The sequence below is a fragment of the Hydra viridissima genome, unplaced genomic scaffold (genome assembly GCF_058129835.1).
Source record: "Hydra viridissima isolate aposymbiotic clone 2 unplaced genomic scaffold, HvirCarnegie_v1 scaffold_1, whole genome shotgun sequence".
Lineage (NCBI taxonomy): Eukaryota > Metazoa > Cnidaria > Hydrozoa > Anthoathecata > Hydridae > Hydra > Hydra viridissima.
This window is the reverse complement of record NW_028324300.1, coordinates 28,392,689-28,419,463: the sequence shown is the minus strand read 5'-3', so window position 1 is coordinate 28,419,463 and position 26,775 is coordinate 28,392,689. Positions and strand designations below refer to the sequence as shown.

The 26,775-nt window shown below is 33.0% G+C and overlaps 1 protein-coding gene, 1 long non-coding RNA gene and 3 pseudogenes across 3 annotated transcripts; 1 reads left to right on the top strand and 4 right to left on the bottom strand.

The window, feature by feature from the left end:
* Positions 1 to 1,123: 1,123 nt before the first annotated feature.
* Positions 1,124 to 2,579, bottom strand: LOC149894315 (uncharacterized; annotated as a pseudogene).
* Positions 2,580 to 3,826: 1,247 nt separating this feature from the next.
* On the bottom strand, positions 3,827 to 6,451 carry LOC149894314 (uncharacterized). 2 transcript variants are annotated; one of them, XM_090065777.1, is made up of 2 exons: positions 6,145 to 6,451; positions 3,827 to 5,943 (listed from the first exon to the last, which is right to left on the bottom strand). In XM_090065777.1, the coding sequence occupies exon 2, from the start codon at positions 4,631 to 4,633 to the stop codon at positions 3,977 to 3,979; it is 657 nt and encodes a 218-aa protein (XP_089921903.1). In that variant the 5' UTR covers positions 4,634 to 5,943; positions 6,145 to 6,451; the 3' UTR covers positions 3,827 to 3,976. Both variants share the same exon structure in this region, with proteins under 2 accessions (XP_089921903.1, XP_089921906.1).
* Positions 6,452 to 9,890: 3,439 nt separating this feature from the next.
* On the bottom strand, positions 9,891 to 10,510 carry LOC149894313 (uncharacterized; annotated as a pseudogene).
* Positions 10,511 to 10,733: 223 nt separating this feature from the next.
* On the top strand, positions 10,734 to 15,731 carry LOC149894312 (uncharacterized). Its single transcript, XR_016444741.1, has 3 exons — positions 10,734 to 14,057; positions 14,245 to 14,831; positions 14,987 to 15,731. It is a non-coding gene; the product is annotated as an uncharacterized LOC149894312 (long non-coding RNA).
* A 7,776-nt stretch (positions 15,732 to 23,507) lies between these two features.
* On the bottom strand, positions 23,508 to 26,399 carry LOC149894311 (uncharacterized; annotated as a pseudogene).
* Between the last annotated feature and the right edge of the window lie 376 nt (positions 26,400 to 26,775).

Below are 26,775 nucleotides of genomic sequence, written 5' to 3'. Positions count from 1 at the left end.
AAGATCAATTTAGCTATTTATATTTCCATAAATGGTGACTTAAATAAATTGAAAATGTTATGGAAAACAGGCATGAACTCTGCTTCTAATCTTTCATTAGTAATCTCCTTACCGACTTCTTCACTTTCACTTAAATCACTCTCCATATCATTCTTTATTTTTTGTTTTTTATGTGCTTTCTTGTGCCGTTTCATTACTGCCTCGCTCGGCCAATATTTATTGCATTTGTCGCAAATTCCGTTTAAAAGCTTTTTTTCCAATGAAGGACAATACAGATCAAATGGTATAATTTTGTACTTTAAGCCTTCTGTAGGTATATCTTGTAGCAAAAGCCTATGCGTCAGAGGTGCAAAGTTTGAATAGTTTGATATGTTTTCAAAATATCGAGACGGTTCCATCGCTTTGTAACCATTCTCGCAGTACTCGTAGATGGCCGGAAATGGAATGAAACGTTGGGGGATGGTATTCAGTCAATTTGTTTCAAACGATGAACAACATAATTTGTCCTGGCATTTCACAGTTTGTAGACAGTATCGCGATTGCTGGCAGTGTTTCTCTGCCCAAACAGGATCAGGATTCGGCGGTTTATATGCTTTTCCAACTGGTACTGCCCAGCAATTAACAAGGTAACCGTCGATGACGGTTTTCTCCCAAACTTTTGGTAAAACGTCAGCCGCTTTTTGGAAACTTTCTACCTCCAGTTCTTGGTTGATTGTCTTTCCAGAAGAATCAAGGTGATCGCCAAAATAATCATGGGGAAGAACTATTCCAGCCAAATCACGAGAAAGAGATGCCATTTTTCTTTCAATTGGGTTGAAGGCTGAAAGCCCAGCTGCATTCACACCGTGAAACAAGACATCTAAATCCAGCAAGCGGAAGAGCCTAACAGTAGTTGCTAACGTTTTAGGGAAGCGTGGTGCCTCATCTTGAGCTCCATCAGTCTCCATTAACATAATTGGTTTACGTCTAACCATCTTGGTTTCAAAAAGCTCTCTAACATCAAAAGCATGTGTAAAAGCATTCGATGTATCGTGTTTCCCACTTCTTATGCGTATGAAAGTGTCTCCACTGTAGGATACATTTCCATTATTGTTAACTTCGCATATGCCATACACCGATAGGATTAACTTGTGCTGTGGGCCAACGACAAAGTAATGATCCATAAGTTTGACCTTGTATTCCATATGCATCAGCAACGGCGCTTGAAGGCTTGCAGCAGTAAGACCCAACGGTACCCTGGCTTTATCATCATTGGACATGAAAAGCACAGCTTTTGGTCCAAACAAATTGCAAACTTCAAACATGTCATCAATAAAAGATTTGGCAAACATTCTATCATCATTTCTTTTTCGCAGTGAGTTTTCTGGACGTAGAAGCTTCACAGGAACTGTTTTTACATGCTTTTTTCCTTCATGAGTGTTTTCACGTCGTGGTAAAAGACGAAGGTACAAACTACTTCTACTCAAGTTGAAGCCTAATTTCGTCAGCTCTTTCTGAAGATCATTGAAGATCATTTCTGAAGATCAAAGTGGAGACACTGCGAAAACATTCTGTTCTTTAACGCTCATCTGCTGCTGATGAATTTTGCACAATTTTTATGATTGTTGATAAAAGTTCTGGTTGATCAATTTCGAGCCGTGGTCGTCCAGGATGGTTTCGCATAAACTGTTTCAAAGCACTTGATACTTTAGGGTTGTTTTGACAAACTGTTTCGATGCCCTCTTTAAGTTTTTGCCTCCGTTTTCTTTGTCGTGCCGATTCACGAATCAATCTGAAAATAAAATATTACACAAATCTTTGATTCCGTTATAAAACCTTCTATACTTAAGGTTTCCTGGATTCTGCGATCTTTGTAAATCCTCAATTAGAAGTTCTTATTGACAATTTGAAAAACAAAATTTTGAAAGTTACTGCCTGCTTAAAAGTTTGGTTTTTATGGCCAAGACGTCTGTCTATACTTCTTAGCTCTATTCGATATATCTCTTAACATTTACCTGTCCAAGTTTGTTTTTTCTCTTCTTATGCTTTCTTTCACATTGTCTAATTGTTTCCTCGTTACAGTAGACAAACCAGAATCGCGTAAGATTATCAAGGATGAAAGCTGTGATTCAAGATCTGAGATTTTCTTCCGACTTTTAACTTGCGCCGGATTTGCTCTTTCCTTCTCGTTTGATGTTAAATCTAAATTAGGAAATACCCAAAAATAAACTATTATAAATTCTTGACAGTTATAGAGATTGGATGTAGAGAAAATGGTCAAGTTGTCCAATTATGATGAATAAAACTATGCAATTGCAATATAGTCTTACAATGTAGTTTAATTACCAATTCGGTTGAATTCAATATATAGAAAATCACGAGAGAAAAATTTTGTAAATTATTACAAAAAATGGCTCACTAAGTTCAATCCTTTCAGGTTCTGTCGTAGTTGCGTTCGGATTACTTTGTATTTTATTTGACGAAGACGGCACTGGATGGATATCTTTTTTCTTTTTGCTAGGCGGTGATAAAGCATTTCCTCAGAATGACATGATTGATCCTTTAGACTTTTTTGCTTTCACTTTTAATTCGTTTACTTTTTTTTTTCATACAAAGAATGATCATATTTTACTATTTTCCACAACTCCTGTGCGTGCTGATACTGCTTTTGTTTTTCAAGTGTTGAATATGCTTTCTTATATAACTCAAGGAGTTGAAGATACTTTTTCTCGTTCCCAACAAATTCGTTCGACGTCTTGGGAGTAAGCAGTTTTTTTTTTGTTGCAACGTTTTCAATTATTCGATTAGAAAGATAAAAGTTTTTGTTTATTTTTGGAAATAAACGATTTCATCATAAGATTCAGTGTCGTTAAAGCGAAGAACGTAAAAAAATAACCCGACTCAAATTAATTGCAGTTACATTTCGCAATGAAAAGTGTTGGTCTCTATTAGCGTTAAAATTGTTGTTTTTAAAAATATTTGTTTTTTAAAATCAGAAAAAATACATTTAAACTTTAATAATAATTTGAAGTAGTACACCCCTGAATAATTTTTGGATATTGGACTTTGAGCTGACCCGAGAGCGCCACCTATCTAGGGTGAAAGTAGACATAGTCCCACACCCAGGAATGTCAATTTTGAAATCAAGTAATGACGTCCGCGGAAATGAATTGGATTTGAAGTCAAAAATCATACTAAAAAAGGACTAGCAGGTGCAACATACAAAAATGCCTATAAATTTTTTTGGTAGTTTAGATATTACCCAAAATGGGCATGTATACTACCCATATGTGTGCCAAAATGTGTATAAAATTTCAGGCCAAAATGTTGCTTACTTTTGAAATTATGGCAATTCCAGTTTTCAAAAACCTCACTTTTTGCCAATGTCACCATGTAAAGTTACCATCCATTGAGCCACTATCTAAGTTATCCAACAGGCCACACTACACTTTAGCCCTACAGGTTGTGGGCAACAACTTTTGTAACAAAAAGTTTTTTCTAAGACTACTTAGTGGTAGAGAACTATGTCAAGAAAACTTATCAAGTTAAGGGATTTTCCTTTATTAATATAACTCTTAAATCATAATAAAAAAATGAGTATAGCACCATAGTTGTCCATTTTTTCAAAAAAGTGCATAAAATAAAAGTTGTAGGGCTTAAAAAATTAGAGGGGGTCATTTTTATACAGTTTCCATTAATTTTGTGTTCCACTTGGAGAAATTTTGACAACCTGTGATGTATTTCTAGTTTGGTAAACAAATCTTACTGCCTTACAAATTTATGATTGATTTTTCTAGTCAGCTTGAAAAAAAAAAAGATTCTGGGCTTATAAAGTTATATTGAAAACTTTCCAAATAGTTTATTTCTTTAAATAAGTTTCAAAATACTAAGAGAACAAAATATGGTTTCTGCAAAAAAAAATGATTGATGAAAAATTTCTACAATTCATTAAGACCATCAAACCAAAAATGATTCTTAATTGATTCAAAAATTTTGTTTAAAGATGTTTACTGTTGTAATCAACAAGGCAGTTTGTCAGTTTTTCCGGGTAATCAGGGTGGGTGGTGGATCGCTTGAAGCTCTGCCAATGTTGGCCGAAATCTTGATGGGCTGCTTCGACGGCTTGTTCACTGAAGCGACCAAGGGAGGAGTTTTGGCGATCAATAAAGTCACTGGTGTGGTGAAACACAACATGTAACTTTGGAGTTATATGGCAGTTTGGAAGTGCAAGGAAGGATGTCTTGAATTGTTGGATCTTTTCAAAATAATCGAAACTCAGTTCTGATCCAAAACAAGCTCGAACAACGCTGTCAAACTTCCGAAGTGTATCCACAAAGCCAAGAACTTGGAATGCTGAGTTGCTGTCCACATTTTTTAGCAATTTTCGGCACTCATTTCCTTCAAACTGCCCACCATGGTAAGGACTCTGAGCAATGTTGAAGGAAGATGGCCATGCCTCAGCTTTAGGCCACACACCTTTAAGCATTTTGTAAAGGAGGTTGACAACACCTAGAAGAAGGTGCAACTCAGGGGGAGGAATGATGTCCAAGATGAGTTTGTCATTTGTACCATTGATGATCGGGTAATGGATGACATTGCCAGTCAATTTAGCTTTGGCATGCACTCCACCAGACATTTTCAAGGTTGTTTGCATCAATGTCACACCAGGCACAGGGGTGTAAGCTGGAGTGAGCCTGTAGGCCACAGAGAATGTTGGCCAATTTCAGATCGCATGCGATGAAAAGATTCACAGCATCGCAACCAACAAGTGCCCATACTTGGTGAACATTTCATATGTTTCTGGAAACTCTTCAACAACAGCTAGTAGTATCTGACGTTTCATTCCAGTGTCTTTGGCAACTCGCTGCGTCAAGGATCTTTTAGCAGGTGAACTTCTAGATTCCTTATTTACTGCAGAGCTCTTCTCAACAATCGTAAGACAAAATTTCATAAACCCCTTGCCTCCATCAATGCCAAGCTTGACCAGGGGCTCAGAAGAAATATTCCGAGAGGTAAGAACTCTGTTGAGAAGATCCGACAAGCTCTTACAGTGAGCAACTGTAAAATCTCTAGAGTCCCCTTTAGTGCTTGACCCCTTGATTTGTGTGTGTGTGAAGAACTCACTGAGCTGTTGTCCAACAGCTAGGAACTTTGATGCAAAGTTAGGCTCAACTAGTTTTCCAACTGATGCTTGGTTAACTGTACTGACCAATCTCTTGATGCCAACATTGGACAATCCAGTATTCAGTTGAACATTCACAAGGTCTTGAGTAGTCAAAAACGAAGAAGTAGGTTTTGAGGAAGCTCCACTTGGGCCTTAAAATGGAATTTCTTTTTTTTTAAAGGATTAGAATATTTTAGATAACTTACTTCTAAATACAGCTTTTGTTGCTGAAAACTAAAGCCTCTATTTAGTTCCTTCAAAAACTAAAATTCTGATGATATTTGCAAGTAAAAAAACAATCAATTATGGTGAATTTTGAACAATAATAACTTGTTGTGAGCTCTGTACTATATATAGTAATAAATTTTTAATTACCTGGCGTAATGGGAAATGCATGACCTCCAGAAGCTTTAGAAAGACGATCAGTCCATGGGGTGAGGCTTCCTTGTTTGTGATTACAGTGGCAGCAATCTGTTCGGCAGCCATTGCATCTCGGGCTGCCAAACCCTTAAGGTTCTCTCTGAAGGTAAACTGGTTGCAGGTGTGTGCTAAACCTTTACCAATTGGACTAAGGCAATCATTGCATCTCAAAGGAGTGTTTTTTTCTTCAGCTTTTGTCTCATCGAGTGGATGCTTTTCATTCATTTGTAATCGTCCAATTTTACACAAGAGGCAATCACAGACATGACCTCGTGTTTCTGTTCTGACAGAAATAGTTGTGAAGTCAAACAGAGGGGGAAGAGTGATATCTTGCCCTTCAACTTTACGCCTCATCATTGTTCTACAGGCTTCACAAATACCTTTAAGCATAAAAAGTGATTTTCATAAGTCAGAGAAATATTGCTGTACCTCAATGGTTTTGCTAGTAAAGCTGTGGTTTTTATGAGAACAGGCAGTTTAAATAAATCAATTAAAAGCAAGCAAGCTTTTTAATTTCATAGCAATACCACAATAAAACTGATTTCCCTATATACATACAATTAAAATCAACCCTACATTACCTTGAGGAATGTGAGAATCAGCTTTATCAAAACTGACTCCATAGATTTTGCTGATTTGCTCCCACATAAATGCTGTCAGTTGTCTTGAGCACTTTTTAAGACAAATCAGGCAAAAAATTTTCTGATTTTCCTCATGAGTTCTGGCGTGGTTCGGCATTTTGGTTGGCTGAGAGAAATATTTTTTTAAATTTTACATAAAAGAAAGTTTCAAGGAAATACCTAATCTATCAATCTTTGCATAATTATAAATATTTTAGTGCAACTTTTAAACATTCTGGTAGCCCCTAAGGGATTTTTATTTGATGAAAAAGTTTTTTTTCACTTACTTATAGTATACAATGCAAACAATTAAATATACTAATCTTTGATTTATATGGATAAATAATGTACTTAAAGTAATTGTAAAGTGTACAAATTTGGGTTAAACTTAAGTGCTTAACAGAGCAATAAGATTGGAAGTAATAAAACTGGACCAAAACTAAGTCCTATGTTTCTTTATTATCCCGTAAACTGCTGTCAAAATTTCATACCTTTATCTTGAAAATTGCCGGTGATTTAAGCGAAATACTTTGACAACTGAATTTACGTCAAAACAATGCAAGTCTTAGTGAACAACAACTTGTAGTCACCTTCAATATAAAACAACATTACAAAATTGACTAAAAAATATGAAAGTATCACTGTTCATTTTAATGTTAAATTTCAAATGTTTCTTACCTTATTACTTAATAAGTTCTTTGAGAATAATGTGAAAATTTTCAAGGAAAACAAAAGTGTAAACAGAGATCAACTTGTTAAGAACACAAGTCAATTTTTCAATTTTCATGGTTTTGCAAACTTTTCAATAATGCCTAAAATTTTTTTTACAGAATTAAAATAGATGTTAAAGCCATTTTAAATACTTTTTTACTTTCATGAAGTTCTGTTAAAAATCGTAGCTAGGTAAATCTTGAAAATGCCGTTGGCAATTTAAAACAATGGAGATAAATTTTATAACATTAGTCATTTCAATAGTTGATTGAAATTTTACTTAATAAGATTACTGAACTTAAATAACTGTCCAAAATTCCTAAGCAGTTCCGAATTTAACTTTTTTTTCAAGCTGACTAGAAAAATCAATCATATATTTGTAAGGCAGTAAGATTTGTTTACCAAACTAGAAATACATCACAGGTTGTCAAAATTTCTCCAAGTGGAACACAAAATTAATGGAAACTGTATAAAAATGACCCCCTCTAATTTTTTAAGCCCTACAACTTTTATTTTATGCACTTTTTTGAAAAAATGGACAACTATGGTGCTATACTCATTTTTTTATTATGATTTAAGAGTTATATTAATAAAGGAAAATCCCTTAACTTGATAAGTTTTCTTGACATAGTTCTCTACCACTAAGTAGTCTTAGAAAAAACTTTTTGTTACAAAAGTTGTTGCCCACAACCTGTAGGGCTAAAGTGTAGTGTTGCCTGTTGGATAACTTAGATAGTGGCTCAATGGATGGTAACTTTACATGGTGACATTGGCAAAAAGTGAGGTTTTTGAAAACTGGAATTGCCATAATTTCAAAAGTAAGCAACATTTTGGCCTGAAATTTTATACACATTTTGGCACACATATGGGTAGTATACATGCCCATTTTGGGTAATATCTAAACTACCAAAAAAAATTTAAAGGCATTTTTGTATGTTGCACCTGCTAGTCCTTTTTTAGTATGATTTTTGACTTCAAATCCAATTCATTTCCGCGGACGTCATTACTTGATTTCAAAATTGACATTCCTGGGTGTGGGACTATGTCTACTTTCACCCTAGATAGGTGGCGCTCTCGGGTCAGCTCAAAGTCCAATATCCAAAAATTATTCAGGGGTGAGTACATTGTTAATAAAAAGTTAATAATAAAACATTAATTAAAAATAATAAAAAATTAACTTGTTGTAACGTTTTAATTGAAAAGATAAAAAGCAGGTTGCGTAATTTAAAAAAAAGATTTTTTACATTCGAAAAGTTCGTTGCTTTTTATGCAGATCAAGTTTTAAAAATAATTCCTGAGAAAGATAGTCAAACCGCCTACGTACTCGCTGTCTTGAACACTCCCCCTCCCTTTGTACGCATTTGTACGTTTTTTGGTAACCCCCCTCCCCCCATACCTGCGTACGTACTTTATGGATGCCCCCTTATGCAATATAAATAAACAACAATGACATATGAAAACTCTGTCAAGGTCTAAAACCAATAAATAAAATACACAATTATGTGCATAAATGAAAAGTCAAGTTCGATACTATGGCACTCAGGCAATTGATATTAATTAACAATTTAAAATGGATTTAGCACAGCGGATCGGTCATTCTGTCTGTTTTATAATAATTCATTGTTAAATCAATATAATTTGGCAAATTAATATTTAAGCAAAAATAAACAAAGAAAACACTCACTTTTGATCCAGTATCCACTAGGTCAGTTGTTACGGAAGTTTCCCTGAGAGAGTCAGTAGTCACTAATTCAGATTCATCAAATATTATTGTTATATTGAGTGTCTGTCAGTGTCTGATTACAAATGGCTGACAGCTGGTGAAATGCATTCTGGATAATTTAACAATAAATAAGTAACATCATATTGATAAATTATGCAGGCGGTATAGTGTGCAGTGAAAGAGTTCACCAGCATAACAACTAGTGACATGCAGCCACGGAACCCCACATGATACTTAACTATTATATATGTGGTAGGGACCTCTAAATGTTTTCAGATTTAGCTGATTTTTTTTGTGAATTTTTTATGCATGCATATAAACAAAATTCAAGGGTGCCCTGTACAAAAATCAAACTTTGAAAATTAAGGACCACCCTAATGTATGTATGTATGTATGTATGTATGTATGTATGTATGTATGTATGTATGTATGTATGTATGTATGTATGTATTTATGTATGTATGTATGTATGTATGTATGTATGTATGTATGTATGTATGTATGTATGTATGTATGTATGTATTTATGTATGTATGTATGTATGTATGTATGTATGTATGTATGTATGTATGTATGTATGTATGTATGTATGTGTGTATGTATGTATGTATTTATGTATGTATGTAAGTTAAGATGTCATACTTTTTTTTTTGTGAATTTTACTTTGCATAGTTTAAAAAAGGGTTAGGTATAATATTAAAAGTTCAGAACCGTTAAAAAAAAAAAAAAAAAAAGTTTTAGCTACCAGGGATTCAGTGAGACTATTTCACCAAAAGCCCGGGGGGGAGGTGGAGGTAAAAACTTAAAAAATGGAAGTATTTAAAAAAAAAAAACTTACAAAACGTAAATTAACGTCATCTATTTTTAAAAAATATATATATATTTTTGTAAAAACAATTAAAGGGGTTTGCCCCCTCACACTACCTACCACTGAAGCTGTAAAATTAGGTTGATTTGGAACTAAAAATAAAACTTTTATATAGATCCACACAAAATTTACGGGCATTTATTAAAATAAAGTACAATAAAGATTAATTCTTAAACATTGTCAAGCCAATAAGGTTTTGTTTAGATAGATTACGTGACATCAACTTCTGTGAAAACTCTAGTCTTTTAATCCAACTATCTCTTCTATCTTCTGTAAAAACATTTTAGCATGCCTAGGTAATTTTTTTTACACATCTTTCGACAGCCTGAGTGTGGCAACACCAGTTTGGTACAATAATTGGTTTAAATAAAGACTCTTTGATGTCTTTAGTTGTCATGCAACAAGTCAAAGTTGGTTCAAAAGCTTCATTCCAATCAATAAGATCCTTGAGACAAATTGCCTTGGTATTGATATCTGGTGTCCTTCTTGGTCTAACAGATAGATCTTTTAGTTGTTCATTTTCATCACCTTCTCTTATTTCTAGAATTTTGAGTACACTAAAACTTCTCTCCTCTTTATTTTCAGAACAAAGCATAGTTTGAAGAATAGATTCAGAGAAGGCATACCAAGCAGATCGCTTAATAGTTGGAATGACAATATTTTGAATATCGATTGACTGGTGTTGAAGCAACTTAAGCTGGTAAAGAACATGTTTTGCTCCTTCTGTCCAACTATGTTTAACTTTGATGTTAAACCAGACAGGAAAGTATACTCCTACAATATACTCGACTAGTTTAAGAAGTTTTTGGGCTGCGTCTTGAAGACCATGATGAGATGCAAAATTCTACATATTCTATTGGCTGTTGTTAGCCATCTGGCCATGTTAACAGGGCCAATATCAAGAAGTCCTAATTGCTGAGGAACATGACCACTGCGTATAGCGTTAATTATTTGATAGCCATAATACTGATCTGTAGAAAGGTCTTTTTAAACACATCGTTACTTAAGTTAATTAGAGGAATCATCAGTTTCAACTTAACTAAAAAAATTGTTAATTTCAAGATTGGTTGCTTCATCTAGTAAGCTTCCAATGGGTCCACTCCATTTTTTACCACTTTTAGAAAAGTTTCAATTTTAGTTATTTTTTCCTGAGAAAAACGTCAAAACTTGTAATACTCCTAACCCATTTTTTTGCTGTTGAAGTCTGTGATGCATCTTTGCAGTCTGTCTTCATATTCTGGGTGGTTGCTTTTCTCTTGTACCTTTGCCAATTGTTTCTGAAAAGATGATGGAGTCCTTCAGTTTCTTGCTCTAAATAAATTCCCAAAGAGCTATTGTGGCATTGGATGAATTGTGGAACATGGTGAATGACAGCATGAACCTTGGGAGTGATGGTGGTGCCCTGAAGTTGTAAATAGGAGACTGTGAACTGCTCAATTTTTTCAGCATAGCTGTAATCAAGAGTATTGCCAAAACAAGCATGGACAACACCATTGAATTTTCTTAGTGTGTCAATAAAAAGAACAGCTGGAAAGAAAGAGTGCTGCTGGGCTAATCTCTCCAAAACATCCACATTCTTCAAAAGCTTCCTGCACTCATTTACAGCCAGTTGTCCACCATGAAATGACTGCTGTTGAATATGAAGTAACGCCAGCCATTCAGGAGCATGTGTCTAAATTTTTGAGAGAGACTGTAGAAGATGATTTACGACACCAAGCAACAGATGAAGCTCCATGGGTGGAAGAACATCAAGAACAAAAGATGCATCTGAGGCATTGGGTTCATGAACGGAGTTTCTGAATAAACTTGCTTTCTTGATGTTAGCATCAGTCGCAATGAATGCCTGATAATCTCTTCTGATTGATCCAAAGGTTCTCAGAGATCCACATTTAGCAAGATCTTTTGATGAAATGTCACACCAAGAGCATGGGTGTGCACTGGAATGTGCTTGTAGACCACAAATGATGTTTGCCAGCTTCATATCACAGGACAAATTAAAAGGAAGTTTTCAATGTTCAGCAGATCAAAAACTTGCTTGACACTGCTATAGTTTTCCTGGAGATCTTCAGAAATGGCAATCAGTAACTGATGCTTAACACCAGAACCTTTGGCCAGAGAATTGGTGAGAAGTCGTTTTGGTGGCGGAGATTTTAAAACTGAAACTTTTTCCAAGATTCCAAAGCTTACTTTTAGAAAACCACCACTACCATCCACTCCCAGCTTCATAATGTAGTCATCGGAGAGGTTTCTAGTTTCAAGAACTTGCTGACAAAGAGCTTTTAAGTCTTTGCAGTGAATGACAAGTTTATCCACCTGATTTGTGCCCTTGTCAGTTGCAACTTTGATCGAAGTTTTGGTAAAATGACTTTCAAGTTTTTTTGCTCAACTGGTCAAACTTAGAGAGGAAGTTCTTTTCTACAATCCGACTTGAAACAACTTGATTTTGTGTTGACACCAGCTTTTTCACACCAGAATTTGACAGCCCTGTGTTGTGTTGCATATAAACAAGATCTTTTGCTGTCAGTTTTGGTTCTTTATTGAAAAGTCTTCTTGCTCTTAAAGATGAACCTTTGAAATAGTTAAGAAAGATTTTACATTATTATGCATTACATAGACTTAAAATATGAAGCTAAAACTTTAAATATTTAATACAATGTTACCTGGAAGAACTGGAATAGAGCGGCCTCTTATTCCCTCTGGTCTGCTAAGAAGAACTGTTCCATGGGGTGAAGCTTCCTTGTTGGTAATGACTGATGCTGCAACACTTTCAGCTGCAACAGAGTCGTTTGACACATTTTCTGCTAAATTCTTTCGCAAAGTGTACTTTGAGCAACTGTGTGGAAAACCCTTGCCAACTATTGAAAAGCATTCAGAACATCTTCTTTCAACTGAGTTCTGGTTTGCTTTAGGTTTTTGGGTTGCCATGACTGGATGTGGGGAATTGTGATTTGCTTTGCCAACTGAGCAAATCAAACAATCACAAACTGAATCTCTTGTAACTCGACGGACTTTGATATTGGAGAAGTCAAACAGCTGTAGTTGGGTTTGAAGCTTCCCTTCCTCAAGCCTCCTAAGGTTGGAACGGCAACGCTCACAAATGCCAGTTGGGACTTTTGGATCATTAAAGTCAATTGGCTGCTTCAGAATTTGTTGCATTTTTTTTGTCATGAAGCTGGTTAAAAAGCGACTAGTCTTGCCAAGACACAAGAAGCAAACAGTCTTTTTGTTCTCTTCGTGGGTTTTTGCTCGATTTGGCATTTTTTGTTAATTCAGATACTAAATCTATGAAAAAAATGGATTGAATAACTAATGCTCAAGCTTTTTGTGAGAATTTTAGTATAATAATTTATAAAAAAGCAAGTTAGATTTTTTTTTTTTTAATTTTTTTGGTACAAATAACTTGTATGTTCTTTTTTAAATTAAAAAAAGCTCCAATTTTTTTTTCTTCCCAAAACAACTTAGTTAACACAATCTGTCAAATTATTTATAAAGTGGATGAAAGTAAAAGTCATAAAAAATTAAGTTTTATTGCTCTAGAGTTAAATATTTTGTAGTATTTTTAATGATATTTTATGCAAATTTGATAATGGATTTTCTTCCACGGACGGTATAACCAGATTTTGGGACTTATAACCTAGTAACCACCAATGATAGTACAATCATACCCCAAAGGATTTTTCTGGGTCATGACATCAAGCAATATTTCACTTTTTTACAACAGTGTGGTGTGTAGAGCACATACGATCCAATTTAACTTTCGCCCTAATTTCAGCTCCATAAAGTGCATTACTCCTCCCTCACAACCAGTGTTTATATTGGTAGAGTCTCCACCAATTGCTTTTAAGTGTACATTAATATTCCTCATTGCAGTATAATCAATAATCTTATCTGCTATAATTTCAGCGTGGTTCTTTTTTGCTTCTTTAGCTGGAGTGAAATGAAAATACTTACCATCACCAGAACAAATAGTGTAATGTTCTTCTTTAACTTTAGCCGGATACTGTCTGTCTGATCCATCTACAGTTAAAAAATACTTTAGTAAGATCTTTTCGTCCATCAAAAAATATGCAGTCAATAATCTCTTTATTGCAATAATCATCAAACTGAATAGCAACTTCATTCATTGCTTTATCCCTAGCTCTCCGAACTTTACTGTAATCTATTATTAATCTAGTGTCACTTTCGGATACAAGTCCTCCATCTAACCATGCTGCAGTAGCTATGACTGCAGTTGCTCTTAAACTAACACCATATCGAATACTGGCCAATGCAATATTAGAGATATCTTCATAATTTCTAGATTTTTTTAAATATTTTGTACAAGGCTTTTGAATAGAAAAAATCTCATTTTCATCAGATTCAAACTCTTTATAATTATCATGTTCGTTATCTTGTTCATTTTGAGTATTATTTTCTTCTTGTGTCGTGTGATTTTTTTCTCTCGTTTTTTCTTCTTCTCTTCTTCGTTTTCAACTTTGTACTTTTTTTAACTTTTTGGACTCCATCAAATCAGCAGGTCCAAGTTGATATGAACTAAAAGATCCAATCTTTTCTCGTTGGGCTAAAAAAAAGGTAGCAACATTTTGCTTACAACTAGACAAATTAAAATAAAATTTTCTTTTTAAAATAATCAAAGAGATCAGTAAAATATTATTAAATTTAATTTTCAGCTTTACTAACACTTTTATAATGATTGTCGTATATTCACTCATACCTTTTTTATAAACCAGTTTAATAATTGATGTTTTTCTCTCCCTAGGACAGATGCAGGTAATGTGGGCACCAAATTTACAGTCAGGAGGACAGCATTGCTCAGAACATAGAACTATTTTACAGTTACACTCCAACAAGTCAAATAGTTTGTCAATAACGAAATTAAACTTGTTTTATAACTTTACTTGCTTTGTTTTGAGAAATTAGACTAGCTTTGTTCCATGCGTCTTTGGCCGAGTAAACGAGGAGTATGTTACTCCGCAGAGCTAAAACTCTTTGTCTGGATAAACTTCGAAGATCTTTTGCGTGTAATGTTTCATAGTGAAGATTAATGTTTCATAGTGAAGACACCAACTTTATTAATTCCTGCAAAAAGCAATTCTCTTTTAACAAATTAATCCTTGTTCTTATTGTACACTCTCGACAATCTGCTCGTTGATTATTTTCAAAGCTAAAAAAACGCTTTTCTTGTCCAGGTTTCAATGTGTGATTATCGAGTTTGAAGCGTACTTGTTCGAGTTTCATCACTCTTTTTGAATTCATTGAGAGTACGTATATTTACTGCCATGTCCGAGCGTCATCGGAACTGCGTTACGAGCTGCAGTGTCTTTTATACTGCTGAGAGCAATTAGGGTAAAGAGGATATTTATTTTTTTATCATTTTTTTGTTGAAGTGTTGATACTGTACGAGTGCTAGCGTAACAAGACTTAATGGAGATAAATCACCATTATGTTTTTATTTTTGCAGCATCCGAAATGCGATTATGTTTTTGTTTTTTTTTATATAGCATCCGAACTTATGTCTGCAACTCGAAGCAAGTCATAAATGCACTTTCGCTTGTTGAGAAATTTACAGCGATCGGCAGTATGTATTTTTTTTGTTTGGATTGTTTTGATATTTTAGTAATTCTTGATGACTTTTCATTCGCATAGATGCGTTTTAAAAACGGATATATAGACGTTTACAACAAAGATCGTACACCAAGTGGCTATCTCCGTCCATATATTGTGTGACATTGAAAACAAGCTGGAAATGGATAGATCGTTCTCATGTTCTTTCTTATAAATGAGTAACGTTCATATAAATGAGCAACTCATCTAATATGCTTTCATAAGAAAGAACATCTGAGTTTTTTTTATAAGTTTTGTTGGTTTTTCTATGGCTTTCATATGTTAACAGGTTCTACCTTCTCAATGCTACTAAAAAAGTTTTCTAATCTCCACTTTGGTTTGCATGAAATCTTGATGAGGTATTTCACGAACGAGTAAATTTCTTTGATTTATTTTTCGGTGTGTTAGTTTTTTTGTTCTCATTTGCTTCAACACGTGTTTCTCCAAAGGAAATCTTTGTGACGAATGAGACGGCTGACAGTGACAACAGTCCCCAATTGCAAGGCGAGATGTCGTATTTTTAAATGTTCGCTTTTAAAATCCAATTTAAACTTTGTTTCAATTTTAACGAACAGAGCGGGTAGGCTAGCTCTATGTTCTGAATAAAGAAGAGTTTTTTCTACAATTAAAAAAAAAAAGAAACTTTTAAAGTTTGAAAGTTTGAAATTTTTCTCCCTTTCGAAATTTTTTATTTAGCTTATTTTTTTGGGATGTTGTTCCGAAACTCATTCTGCCTATATTTTATTTAAGAAACTTTATTCTCACAAATACAATTAAATTTTTAACAACTATCAAAAGCATATTTAAGGTTTTATAGCTAAAATAGGAGTATTTAGTGTTAAAGAATTTTTGAAAGTTTGAAAGATTTTTTTTTGAATGACAAGAACTGGGTAGCCAATTAAGGCTTTTTGTTTCAAATTTATGGCTCGCATGTTTTTTTATTACTTTTCGCTGTGTTTTAAATACTGATAGGATTAAGTTTCCAGAATAATTTTTTATTTTTTTGTTAATGGTAAGGAAAAAATATTTAAAATAATATTTAGTGGTATGGAAAAAAAATTCAAAATAATATTTAATTTAAATACTTTTCACAGTTTTTAGAAGGAGAACAAGAAACTTCGTACCTAATGCTCTTTAAAGGTACTTTTACGTCGATTCCATTTTTTTATACACTACCGTGCAAAAGTCTCCGCTCATTTGTAATATTTCAATAAAGTAACAAAAGTTTGCAAGAAAATTGCGTTTATTTTTAATTGTTTATTAAACAATGAATTAGACAGTAAATACAATACATTTTAGGATGATTTTAAATATGTAAAATCAAGAAAATGTTAATATACAAAGTTGTAAATGTTAAATTTTATTTTCATCAATATGAGACCCCTTTGGAGCGTATAACAGCAGCACATAATCTTGGCATTCGGGCTAATAATTTATTCATGGTTTCCGCTGTTATCTCATTCCAAGCTTTTTGCAAACGTTCCCATAGCATTTGCTGATTAATAAAAGATGTTTCACCTGCTTCTCTGATCTTCCGATCCAGTTCATCCCACAACTTTTCGATGGGTGATAGATCTGGTGATTGAGGAGGCCAAGTCATAATTTTGAAAACTTTTCCCCTTTCTTTTAGTTTCAAATAATTTTTGCATAATCCAGATGCATGTTTTGGATCGTTGTCCTGCTGCATGATGAATCCTTTCCCAATTATACGAATACCAGATGGAATCGCGTGCTTAACCAAAATATTATGGTACATGTGTTTATCCATGGTAGATGTGATTTTAACTAAATCTCCAGTTAACCCATTGCCAAAACATCCCCAAAGCATAATATTACCACCTCCATGTTTTACAGTACTTTGTATACATTGAGGAAGCACTCTTTCATTAGGTAAACGCCTAACATGCACGCGACGTCGGGTACCAAAAAGTTCGAACCTACTCTCGTCTGTCCATAGAACTTTCTTCCAATCTTCTAATCCCCAATTTTTATGCATTTTTGCCCATTCCAATCTTTTCTTCTTATTTACTGCCCTCAACAAAGGTTTACGTGCAGCAATGCGTCCAATTAAGTTGACTGATCTTAGTCTTCTTTTTACAGTATCAGTTGATACTGGCTTTACCCTTGTTTTGTTGAGTTCTGCTGTTAAAATTGTGGCTGGAATTTTTCTATTTCTTTTGCTGGACACAACAATAAACGTATCTTCTTGCCGTGATGTAACTCTTGGTCTTCCAGAACGTGATCTGTCACTGTTGGAACCAATATCATGCAATCGTTGTAGAGCATATCTCACACCTGATTCGGATATTTTTAACCTGGAAGCAATTTTTCTATATGAATAACCTTCTTCAAGTAAAATACATATTTTGCCACGAAGTTCTTCACAATATTCTTTCTTTACTTTCACCATTTCTCAAATTCTTTATTAAATTCAAGACATTAAATGCGCACACTAATGCCATTTTCAAGTATAAATATAAACATAAGTCTATTAAAAGCAACCAATTAAAATTACTGAAAACATCCTTACCATGCCGGAAAGTATCATGCTACTGTCAAACCTAAGCTTACAAAAAATATTTTGGTTAAAACTTTTGTGCAGTTTTAAATTTAATAAAGAATACTGAAGAATTTTATATGTATTTTACGTGAAAAAGGTTATTCATATAGAAAAATTTCTGCCATGTTTTTAGCAGCAGAACTCAACAAAACAAAGGTAAACAAAATTATTTGAAACAAAAAGAAAAGGAAAAAGTATGCAAAATTATGATTTGGCCTCATCAACTTTTTATATTAACATTTTTTTCTTTTTATATATTTAAAATCATCCTAAAATGTATTGCATTTACTGTTCCTTGCAAATATTACACATGAGCGGAGACTTTTGCACGGTAGTGTATCTTAAAATAAAAAATTAACATTGTTGAATTCAGCATTTATACTTTCTCCATCTTGAAAAAATTATTAGCTGTCTTAATTCCATCTTTTGACTCCCTTACAAGTTAAACTTATTCTAAAGCGAACTTATAATCAATAAATGAATTTTTAATAATAGGAAGGTGTTTTTTATACTTTGACTATTAGACCAGGAAAACTGACTTTGACTTATTGAGTTTGAATCTCTATTACATCGGTTTAACAAAATCGTTGCAAGCTTTGATGGTTACGTTTGGTTTTGCAAATGGTTTCTTGTTTTTGTTTTTCTAATTTAATTCTTTCTCAAACTGTTTATCTCCCTCTGAAATGATTATTGACAAATAAGGCTGATACACATCGTCATCAACTCTACACGTGCCTTTAGATCATGGATTCCAAGTTGTAGATTGGTATGAACTTCCTATTAGGTGAATATTCAAAAAACGTCTTAAGAAGTGCAGAGCAAAAAAGTTCTTTTCGCAAACCTGAAACACACATGCAAAACATTGAAAGAAAGTACTTAAGAAGTCCAATATCATTACTCTCTAATCTGAACAGATTTAATAATTTCTTAGCCTTCAAAAAGGCCAAGTCTATCGATACCTTAGATCTTGAATTAGTAGACGAAACCAGTGACGAGTAATAAAAATATTTTTATTCTTATATTACTGTTATTGAGCAAACTAAAAAATTTAACATAAAAAGAAAAAATCTACAGAAAACTAACTTAGAAAAACACACGTCACAACTATCATTTTAAAGTAAAAAATTCCATAGAAAACAAATTTCATCAAAACAGTTTTTTTACTTTTTCAGGGTTTCAACTGATTTTAGTGCGCCACAAGTAGCAATCTCTATTTCTAAATTAATTTGCAACCCTCTCCATAGTTTAATTTTACTAACAAATAATCATTAATCAACATAGCTGAGAAAAGTATGACATAATACTTAGTTAGACTGCATTACTTAACTGACAGGGAAGCAAACCTGATTAACATGGGGTTTGCCCTCCTATAAACGGTTATCAGGATTCTAACTCGGACGACGGTAAATCTTTGTCTGCTTCCCGAAGGAGGGGAAAACTCCGGGACGACGCTCACAGAGTCTTCTGTGGACAGAGTGGGAATGAGTCTGTAAGGCAACTAGCCGGAGGACTAAAAACTTCAATGCATCAACATGGCTGAGATCAAATGTAGCATCATAAAGCTCATCCACTAAATTTTTGAACAAAAATTTTTGTGAAGATGCGTGAATGTTTGTGGCAGACCGGTGCACAGTGGAAAATAAAGTTGTGTTTCGGACCAAAAATCGATAACTTTTTTGTTACTAAAAATAGAGATTTGAAATTTTTCACAAATGTAAAGTAGTATATGACGCTTCTTGAGAAATACTTTTTATAAGAATTTTTTGTAATACAATATTAAAAATAAATAAATAAAAATCAAAAACTTCAAAATTGGCAGTTTGTTAATTTACACTTTAACACAATGCTTTACAAATGTATGAAAATACCTTAAAATTATTAAAAACGACGAAAAATACATAAAGTGCTTACCTACTAATTATAGAAATATTTAAAACAGTTTCTTAATAACAATTTTTAAATAGTTGTTTTTATGAAATAATGTATAGGTATATTAAGGTGGTACCAGGGTAAAATCAACTTTTTAACAAGAAATTGAAAACTATTTAGCTCTTTTCTATTAATGAACAAAAAAAATATATAAAACAGTAGCCCAAAAAAAAGTTTAATGATGACGTCATTAATTATGCGCATAATTAGTGTTTTGTTACCCCCGAAACTGCTTATTCTTTCATCTAATATAACTAACTCAAAAAGAGTCAAAACTGCTTGAAAATTTGAACATGAATTTTTTAATGTATTAAGAATGTTGTCTATGAAACAGAATTTTTTAAAACATTTTTAACTTTACCAGGTTGACATTTGAACTTTAAGATATAAAATTAAGGGTAGTTTGGGACCAAAGCATGATAAAAATGAGTTTTAAATAAAAAATAACAAAAATTTGCTTCACAGACAACCTTCGTAATATGTTCATCTTTAAACCTGCAAAATTTCAGCCAATTATATCTATTTTCTATGAAAAGTTATTTTTTCTGAAAAATTGAGATTTAGCGAGAAAAAAAGCGTTTCTAAGGTCATTGTTATGAAGCAAGAACCAAACTGCTCTTTAAAAAAAGGCCAAATTTGATTAAAATTAAGAAGATTTTTTACTTTTTGCAAAACGCATATTGAAATAGGTAGATTTAAGAATTCAAAACATTAATTTTGGTATTTTTCAAAATTTTATCAAAAATAGCCGTTTTTTACCCTGGTACCACCTTAAAGGTACTATATCATAACTACATAGGGACTTTCAGTTCCTGAAATCAGTTCGTTGACTTTCAAAAGCTGCAGAGTATCTTCATCAAGTTCTTGCACATTTCACGCAAAGAGTTTATTTGGCTCTTTACTTCATCTACAACGGCTTTAGTTTTCTTGGAAGTCTCTTTGCAGAATTCTATGCATATAGGTCGACAAAAACGAACATATGAAGGTGCCGGATTTCGCCAAACAACTGCAACAGTTACTTTATCAATTAGTTTGATAGGCACCAAAGAACTAGTAAACAAATTTGCATAAGAAATAAGTTCAGATTTCTCTGGAAGTTTCTACTTGTATTGGCTTTGGCCAGAGGAACCATCACAGCCCCATTTACTATATGAAAGTAAATGCTTGAATTCAATACTGTACACGGAATCTATGGTCAAAATTCTAGCTACAGTGTGATCCAATAAATCTTGCAGTTCCAGAATTTTTGGATGTGTGTTCGTAATTTCTATTGCAGAAGATGGTGGATAGCAGGTCTGTTTAATTTCTTGAATTTTACAATATGGTGGAAATATGGAACAGTTTCGTTCATTTGTCACCTTCCTCATGTACAAATATTGTGCTTTTGTTAAATCTAAATCAATAAACACGCTGAGTGCTTCTTCATCAGTTAGCATATTTTTCTGGCTTGGTTTTCCATAAAACTCGATATTAATTTTTTTTTGTCTTTATCAGCAATCCTTAATAATTCCACAAGTTTTGCTTCTGCTTCTTCTCCTATTGAATGCAACGCCTGAAGATATGTATTAAAGATATGCTCGAATCCATATTCCTTAAGTAACATGGAATTTTTTCTTTTTTTTGCTGGATTCTGACGAATCTCCATAAGACACGCACGGCCTTCTGCGTTTTTCAAAAGAAGTAGATGGCGTGGAGTCGGTAATTGCCTCTTCTGAGTTAGGTAAAGATACACAATATCCAACCAATCACTGTTCTTAGATAAAAAAAGCTTCCTTTTTCCGTGATGCCAGTATCCATCGTTTATTAAAAGACGGAATAATGTGCCTTTAAATATCGCCAATGATGAAACACAAGTTGTCCTCAGAAAGTTGATAATTTTCTTTTAAAATTGTTGACAGTGCCTCAACTGTCTTTCCTCCATCAATATAGGAAAGCAATAATTTACATTTCAAACACTTAAAAGTTGTCATTTTAACAATTCACTAAAGTAATTTAAGTAATATTCAATACTCAAACGAGTCGATTTAATTTCCACTGTGAATTTGTTATACTGATATCAATGTTTCAACTCTTTATATATTGGCAGTGTACATTCACCACAAAAGGAGAGCAAAAATAAAAGAATGCCATGGTATCAATAAAAAATTGATAATAAATTAAAAAACATATACCAAGCTATTGTTATAAATGAACAAAATTTGAAACCACGATAAAAAGCGGTTTTCTGTTTTTTTACTTTTATCCCTCTGTTTTCGATAATTTCGGAAACCGCACGTTTCTGCAACTCATTCTTATACATGTTTTTAATAAACACCTAGGCTACAATACTACATTAAATGTAAAGCGTGGGGAAGCGTGGGTAACTACCAAAAGTCTCAGTGAACTTGAAGAATGTTATTTTTTTTCATTTATTTTATTGTTCAAATAATTACTAAACTGAACTGAACCATATAAGTAAAAATGTATAATTTTCTTAAAATCTCCATAACATGAGCTTTTCAAAAATGTATAATACTTTATACTTATTCCTAGAAAGTTTTATAGAAAATTAACTTTTAAAGTGATGAAGCGAACAGGTTTAAAATGTACATCCACAAAAGTAATAAACAATAGGGCTTCAAATCTTTTATTTTTACATAAAATTATGTGAAATTCCTGTATTACAGCAATGATTGACCATTAAACTATTAAATAAAATTGAAATATAATGACAGTAGCGACATTAGTAAAAAACATTTATGATATGCTGTTGCTCTACAATTTTCCACTGTGCGGTGTTACGAGCTCGATCATTAGCTACTAAAGTCGGGCAGAGGATCTGGGTTTTTACATGTTGTCCCTTTTTTTTGCCAAATTTTGCTTGTTTTTTTCAATGACCCAGAATGCAGATCCGTCGGGGCTGATGACTTTCTATCTGTCACGAAGACATGAAACGGGTTGATGTAGGCAAGCGTCGATCATCCCAACCTTCGCTTCGACATTTTTAGCTGAGGAGAAGTAAAACTAAATTAAAAAAATGGCGCTTACCTGACGGGGAAGTAAACCTGATCAATTTAGGGCTCGCCATCCAATAAATGGTCATTTGGAATGCTCATCCAGAAGAAGGGAGTCTTCGTCCACTTCTTGAAGAAGAAGAAGAAGAAGCAAACTCTGGGACGACGTTTTACAGGGTCTTTTCCAGCTTAAAGGAGCGGCTGGAGAATTTACATTATGTGAAGAGGGAGAACTAAAATAAAAACGACAATCGATAAAAAATATACACAAGATGAATCACCAACTTTTCACATAAATAAGTGATAAAGCGTTTGAAGAAAAGTTAAATACAACTGAGAAAAGACGTAAGCGCGAAGACTCGTAAATGATAAAGCGACAATAAGAAAAGTTAAAAACAACGATCGGAAAAGACACAAACAAGATGACTCGTCCACTCTTCAAATAAATAAATAATAAAGCAAAAAAGAATTAAGTTAAAAACAACAACTGAGAAAAGGCGTAAACGCGAAGACTCGTAAACGATAAAGCGACAATTAGAAAAGTCAAAACAACGATCAGAAAAGACTTATACACGATGATTCACCTATCTATCAGTAAGTAAACGATGAAATGGAAACATGGCCTACTATATAACACGGCCGGATTTGTTGCCTTGAACGCAAAAAATTAGTGGGCCGATTTGAGGTTTTTAGCTTTTGAATCAAAACCTGAAGGTAATTCTATAAAGACTTTAATAATATTTAAATAATTTGCTCTTAGCTATAATTATTACTATTACCAAAATTCTTAACCTTCAAACACTAAAACAGTTAGCTAATAATAAATCATGATTGCATTAAGCCGAATGAACTATCTATTTTAGCCATCAATTTTAATCTACAAAATCTTAGTCTTAAAATTATTGGTTCAAACAACTAAAATTAACAAAAATGTTAGTAAAACTAGCATAATTTTTAAATGTACACATTTACTGAAAGCATTTACATATATTACAAAAAGATTAATCAAGTCAAGTTTCTTTTGTTTCTCAAAAAAACAATATACATATACTATGTTGTTATGGGTTTATTCATTTGTCTTTTTTGGTTTGTCGAACTTTAAAGGCAGCAACTTCATTTTTTCTAATGTTTCCATTTTTAATTTGTTGCTCATTGTTAAAATATATGTTGGTAATAATTGTGTTTACCAAATGCCTTCCCCATTCCTCATGTTCTATACACATAAAATCACTATCACTTGGTTGATATTTTTCTAGCGCTAGCAAGGATGCATTTTTTATATCATGGGAATACTTTAATAACATTTTCTTTACAGTGTCCAGAATTATAAACCCATTACAAACATAGTTAGCTAATTCTTTGGAAGGTTTTGTTAAACCACCACGTGAAAGAATTTCCAGATATTCTGTTGAGACTTTATTTAAACTTAATGATTTCAGACAGTTAGAACAGTTATATTTATCTTTTTCGTGATGTAACCAGATATATTGATTGCAACTTCGTAAGAGTCATGACAAAGCTCATTCTCTTGAATTTCATTGCTATATTTTTCCAATTTTATTAAAAGTTCATTTTTGTCAATTTTTGTATCAAGTTTAAGATTGCTCGTCCAACAATTGATATTGGCTTTAATTAAGGATTTCATGCATAATATCTTTTCAGAGCTTTGAACTTCACGTAAACTGACTAAAAATCTTCCACCGCTCATTTGTCGATATTTACTGAAATGTCTTTCTAATGGATCAGTTTGAAACCTGCTAGTTAAAACATATTTATATCCTTCTGAAAATAAATCTTCAATCAGACTTGCAGTACCCTTCAGTGTTGTAATTAATGCATTAGTTGTTTGAGCAGATAAAGTATACTTATTACATCTTTGAAACTGCAAGTTTTTCCATTCATTAATCCATGTTGCAAAAACTCGAAAAAATTGTGACTTTTTGTCACCTGGAATAGCTGCATTACCAATCCTATTGTTTGTATTAAACATTACCTTTGAATTAGAAATAGTCCACCAAATATTAATAAGCCTTAGAAATCCAGCAGCTGCAGTTTCGTTTGGAAAATAGCTGATGATTGCAGCAGAGGTGGTTTCATCAAAAATATTTAAAGCTAAAGGAACACTTTGTTTGTTGTTTCCTGGATGTAAAGTTTGGGCAGACAATTTGAAAGCTTTTTTTAAGTTAGCAGGTAACAATTCATCTTTCTCATAAACATTATGCAATAAACTCCAAGAAATTTCTCCAGCTTCAACATGAATAATATCATCAAACTCAATAAAATCAAAAGGTAGAAATACAAACCGTTTTGAATTTAATAAATTATTTCTAATGTTTTTCAGTAAATGAACACTGTCATATAAATTGTAAACCCGGTGTCCCATAAAAGTAAAATATATTTCATTATCTTGTTCACCAAACTTTAAAAGTAGAATTTTAAATGCTGAAACATTTGTTGCATGATTGTCAGTTATTATAGCTCGTACATTAAAAGATGCTTTATATAAAGTATCTAACGTTTCTTCTATATGTGAACTAATCATAGAACCAGAAATTTGAAATTCTGGACAGGCCTTAATTACAAAGGGGATAGATTCTTTCAAGCTAACCACCATGAACACAACTATACCATAATAGAAATTACCATCATCATCAGCACCAATTAAACTTCCTCCGTGATATTGGACACCTTTTTGTAAATACATCTCATCAATTAAAACAACACAGTCAGCACTAATACTACTATTTTCCAAAAGTAATAATAATCCTGATAATGGATCAATGCCACCCTTTGAAAGTGATTTTAAATAAGACAACGAAGGAAGTGGAAACTCTTCTAATAGCAAAGTATAAGCCTGTTTTGATGTATATCTGTGCATTAGAGAAAATCTAATGATTTCATTTGTGTAGATTGGACGTCCTTGTGGTTTATAAAGAGATAATTTATATAAATCTGATAATACACTTTTTGATACGTTCTTTGCAACTTCATGCATATAAGAAACAAAATTAACAAGCATACTGGCACTGGTCAATTTACAAACACTGCCTTCTCTAAACCATTTAGGCAATGGAACTGGGATACCTTTCATATGTAGCTTTACATGTAAGTCTTTATCAATAGTAATACTGTCAATGTTAGGAGTAACATCCCCGTCGTCGAAATAAATTTGAAGAAATAACACACGGTTATCAACTAGTTTAAATGAAAATCCTGCTGGACAAAAACTTTCATTAAGATGTATAATGCTTTTAATTGTATCATGTTTTCTAAAATCGTATGTTTCATCGAGAAAAGGATGAGAATATATACGAACTGCAGGGGGCTTACGTAAAGCTGAGGTTGATTGAATTAAAGATGGCTTTGATAGGATGTTTTGGTTGGTAATAATTGTTGGTATAGGATTTTCGCAATAATTCAATGTTATACGTTTACCTCTTTTCAAATATTTATCTTCAAAATGATCGATACATATAACTGAGTTTTCTGTGGGGCTCCAATCAGCTCGGTTGACAAACCTAATCCAACAATTTCGAAGATCTAACTGATTGCTATCAGGAAAACTAAACACAGTTTTGTATGTTACGTGGTTGCTGTTACTGGAACATTCTTCAATCTTTCGCTTATAATTACTTCTACAACCAACAACACAACACTTTTTTGGCATTGCAAAATAAAGTATTACTTGAATTAAAAAAAGTTTAATTTAAGATTGTTAAATCGGTTCATTGTAAACTTCAAACTCGTGTTTTTTCGGCCCACTAATTTTTTGCGTTCAAGGCAACAAATCCGGCCGTGTTATATAGTAGGCCATGATGGAAAGAAGAAAAGTTAAAAACAACTGAGAAAAGACGTAAACACGAAGACTCATCACCCTGCCATGTAAATAAATGAAAAGATATCGCAACTGGAAAACAAGCAAAAAACTATAAAAGCTCAAAAATGAAGGAGTCTAAGAATTATTTGAGAGAATTAGAGAATTTGAAATAGAGGGATTAGAGCGACTGATAAGTACGGTAGTCTCTTTAGCAGAAGAGATTTAAAAGAGGACTTTAAGAGAAAAGAGTTTTTAAGAGATTCAAAGAGGATTTTAAAGAAGAGAAATAATTTTGTGATAAGAAGAGTACTTTGATGAATAAGTAGTTTTATAATAAGCAGTTGAATAAAAGAAAAGAAGAAGATTTTAATATTGATTTCTGGAGAA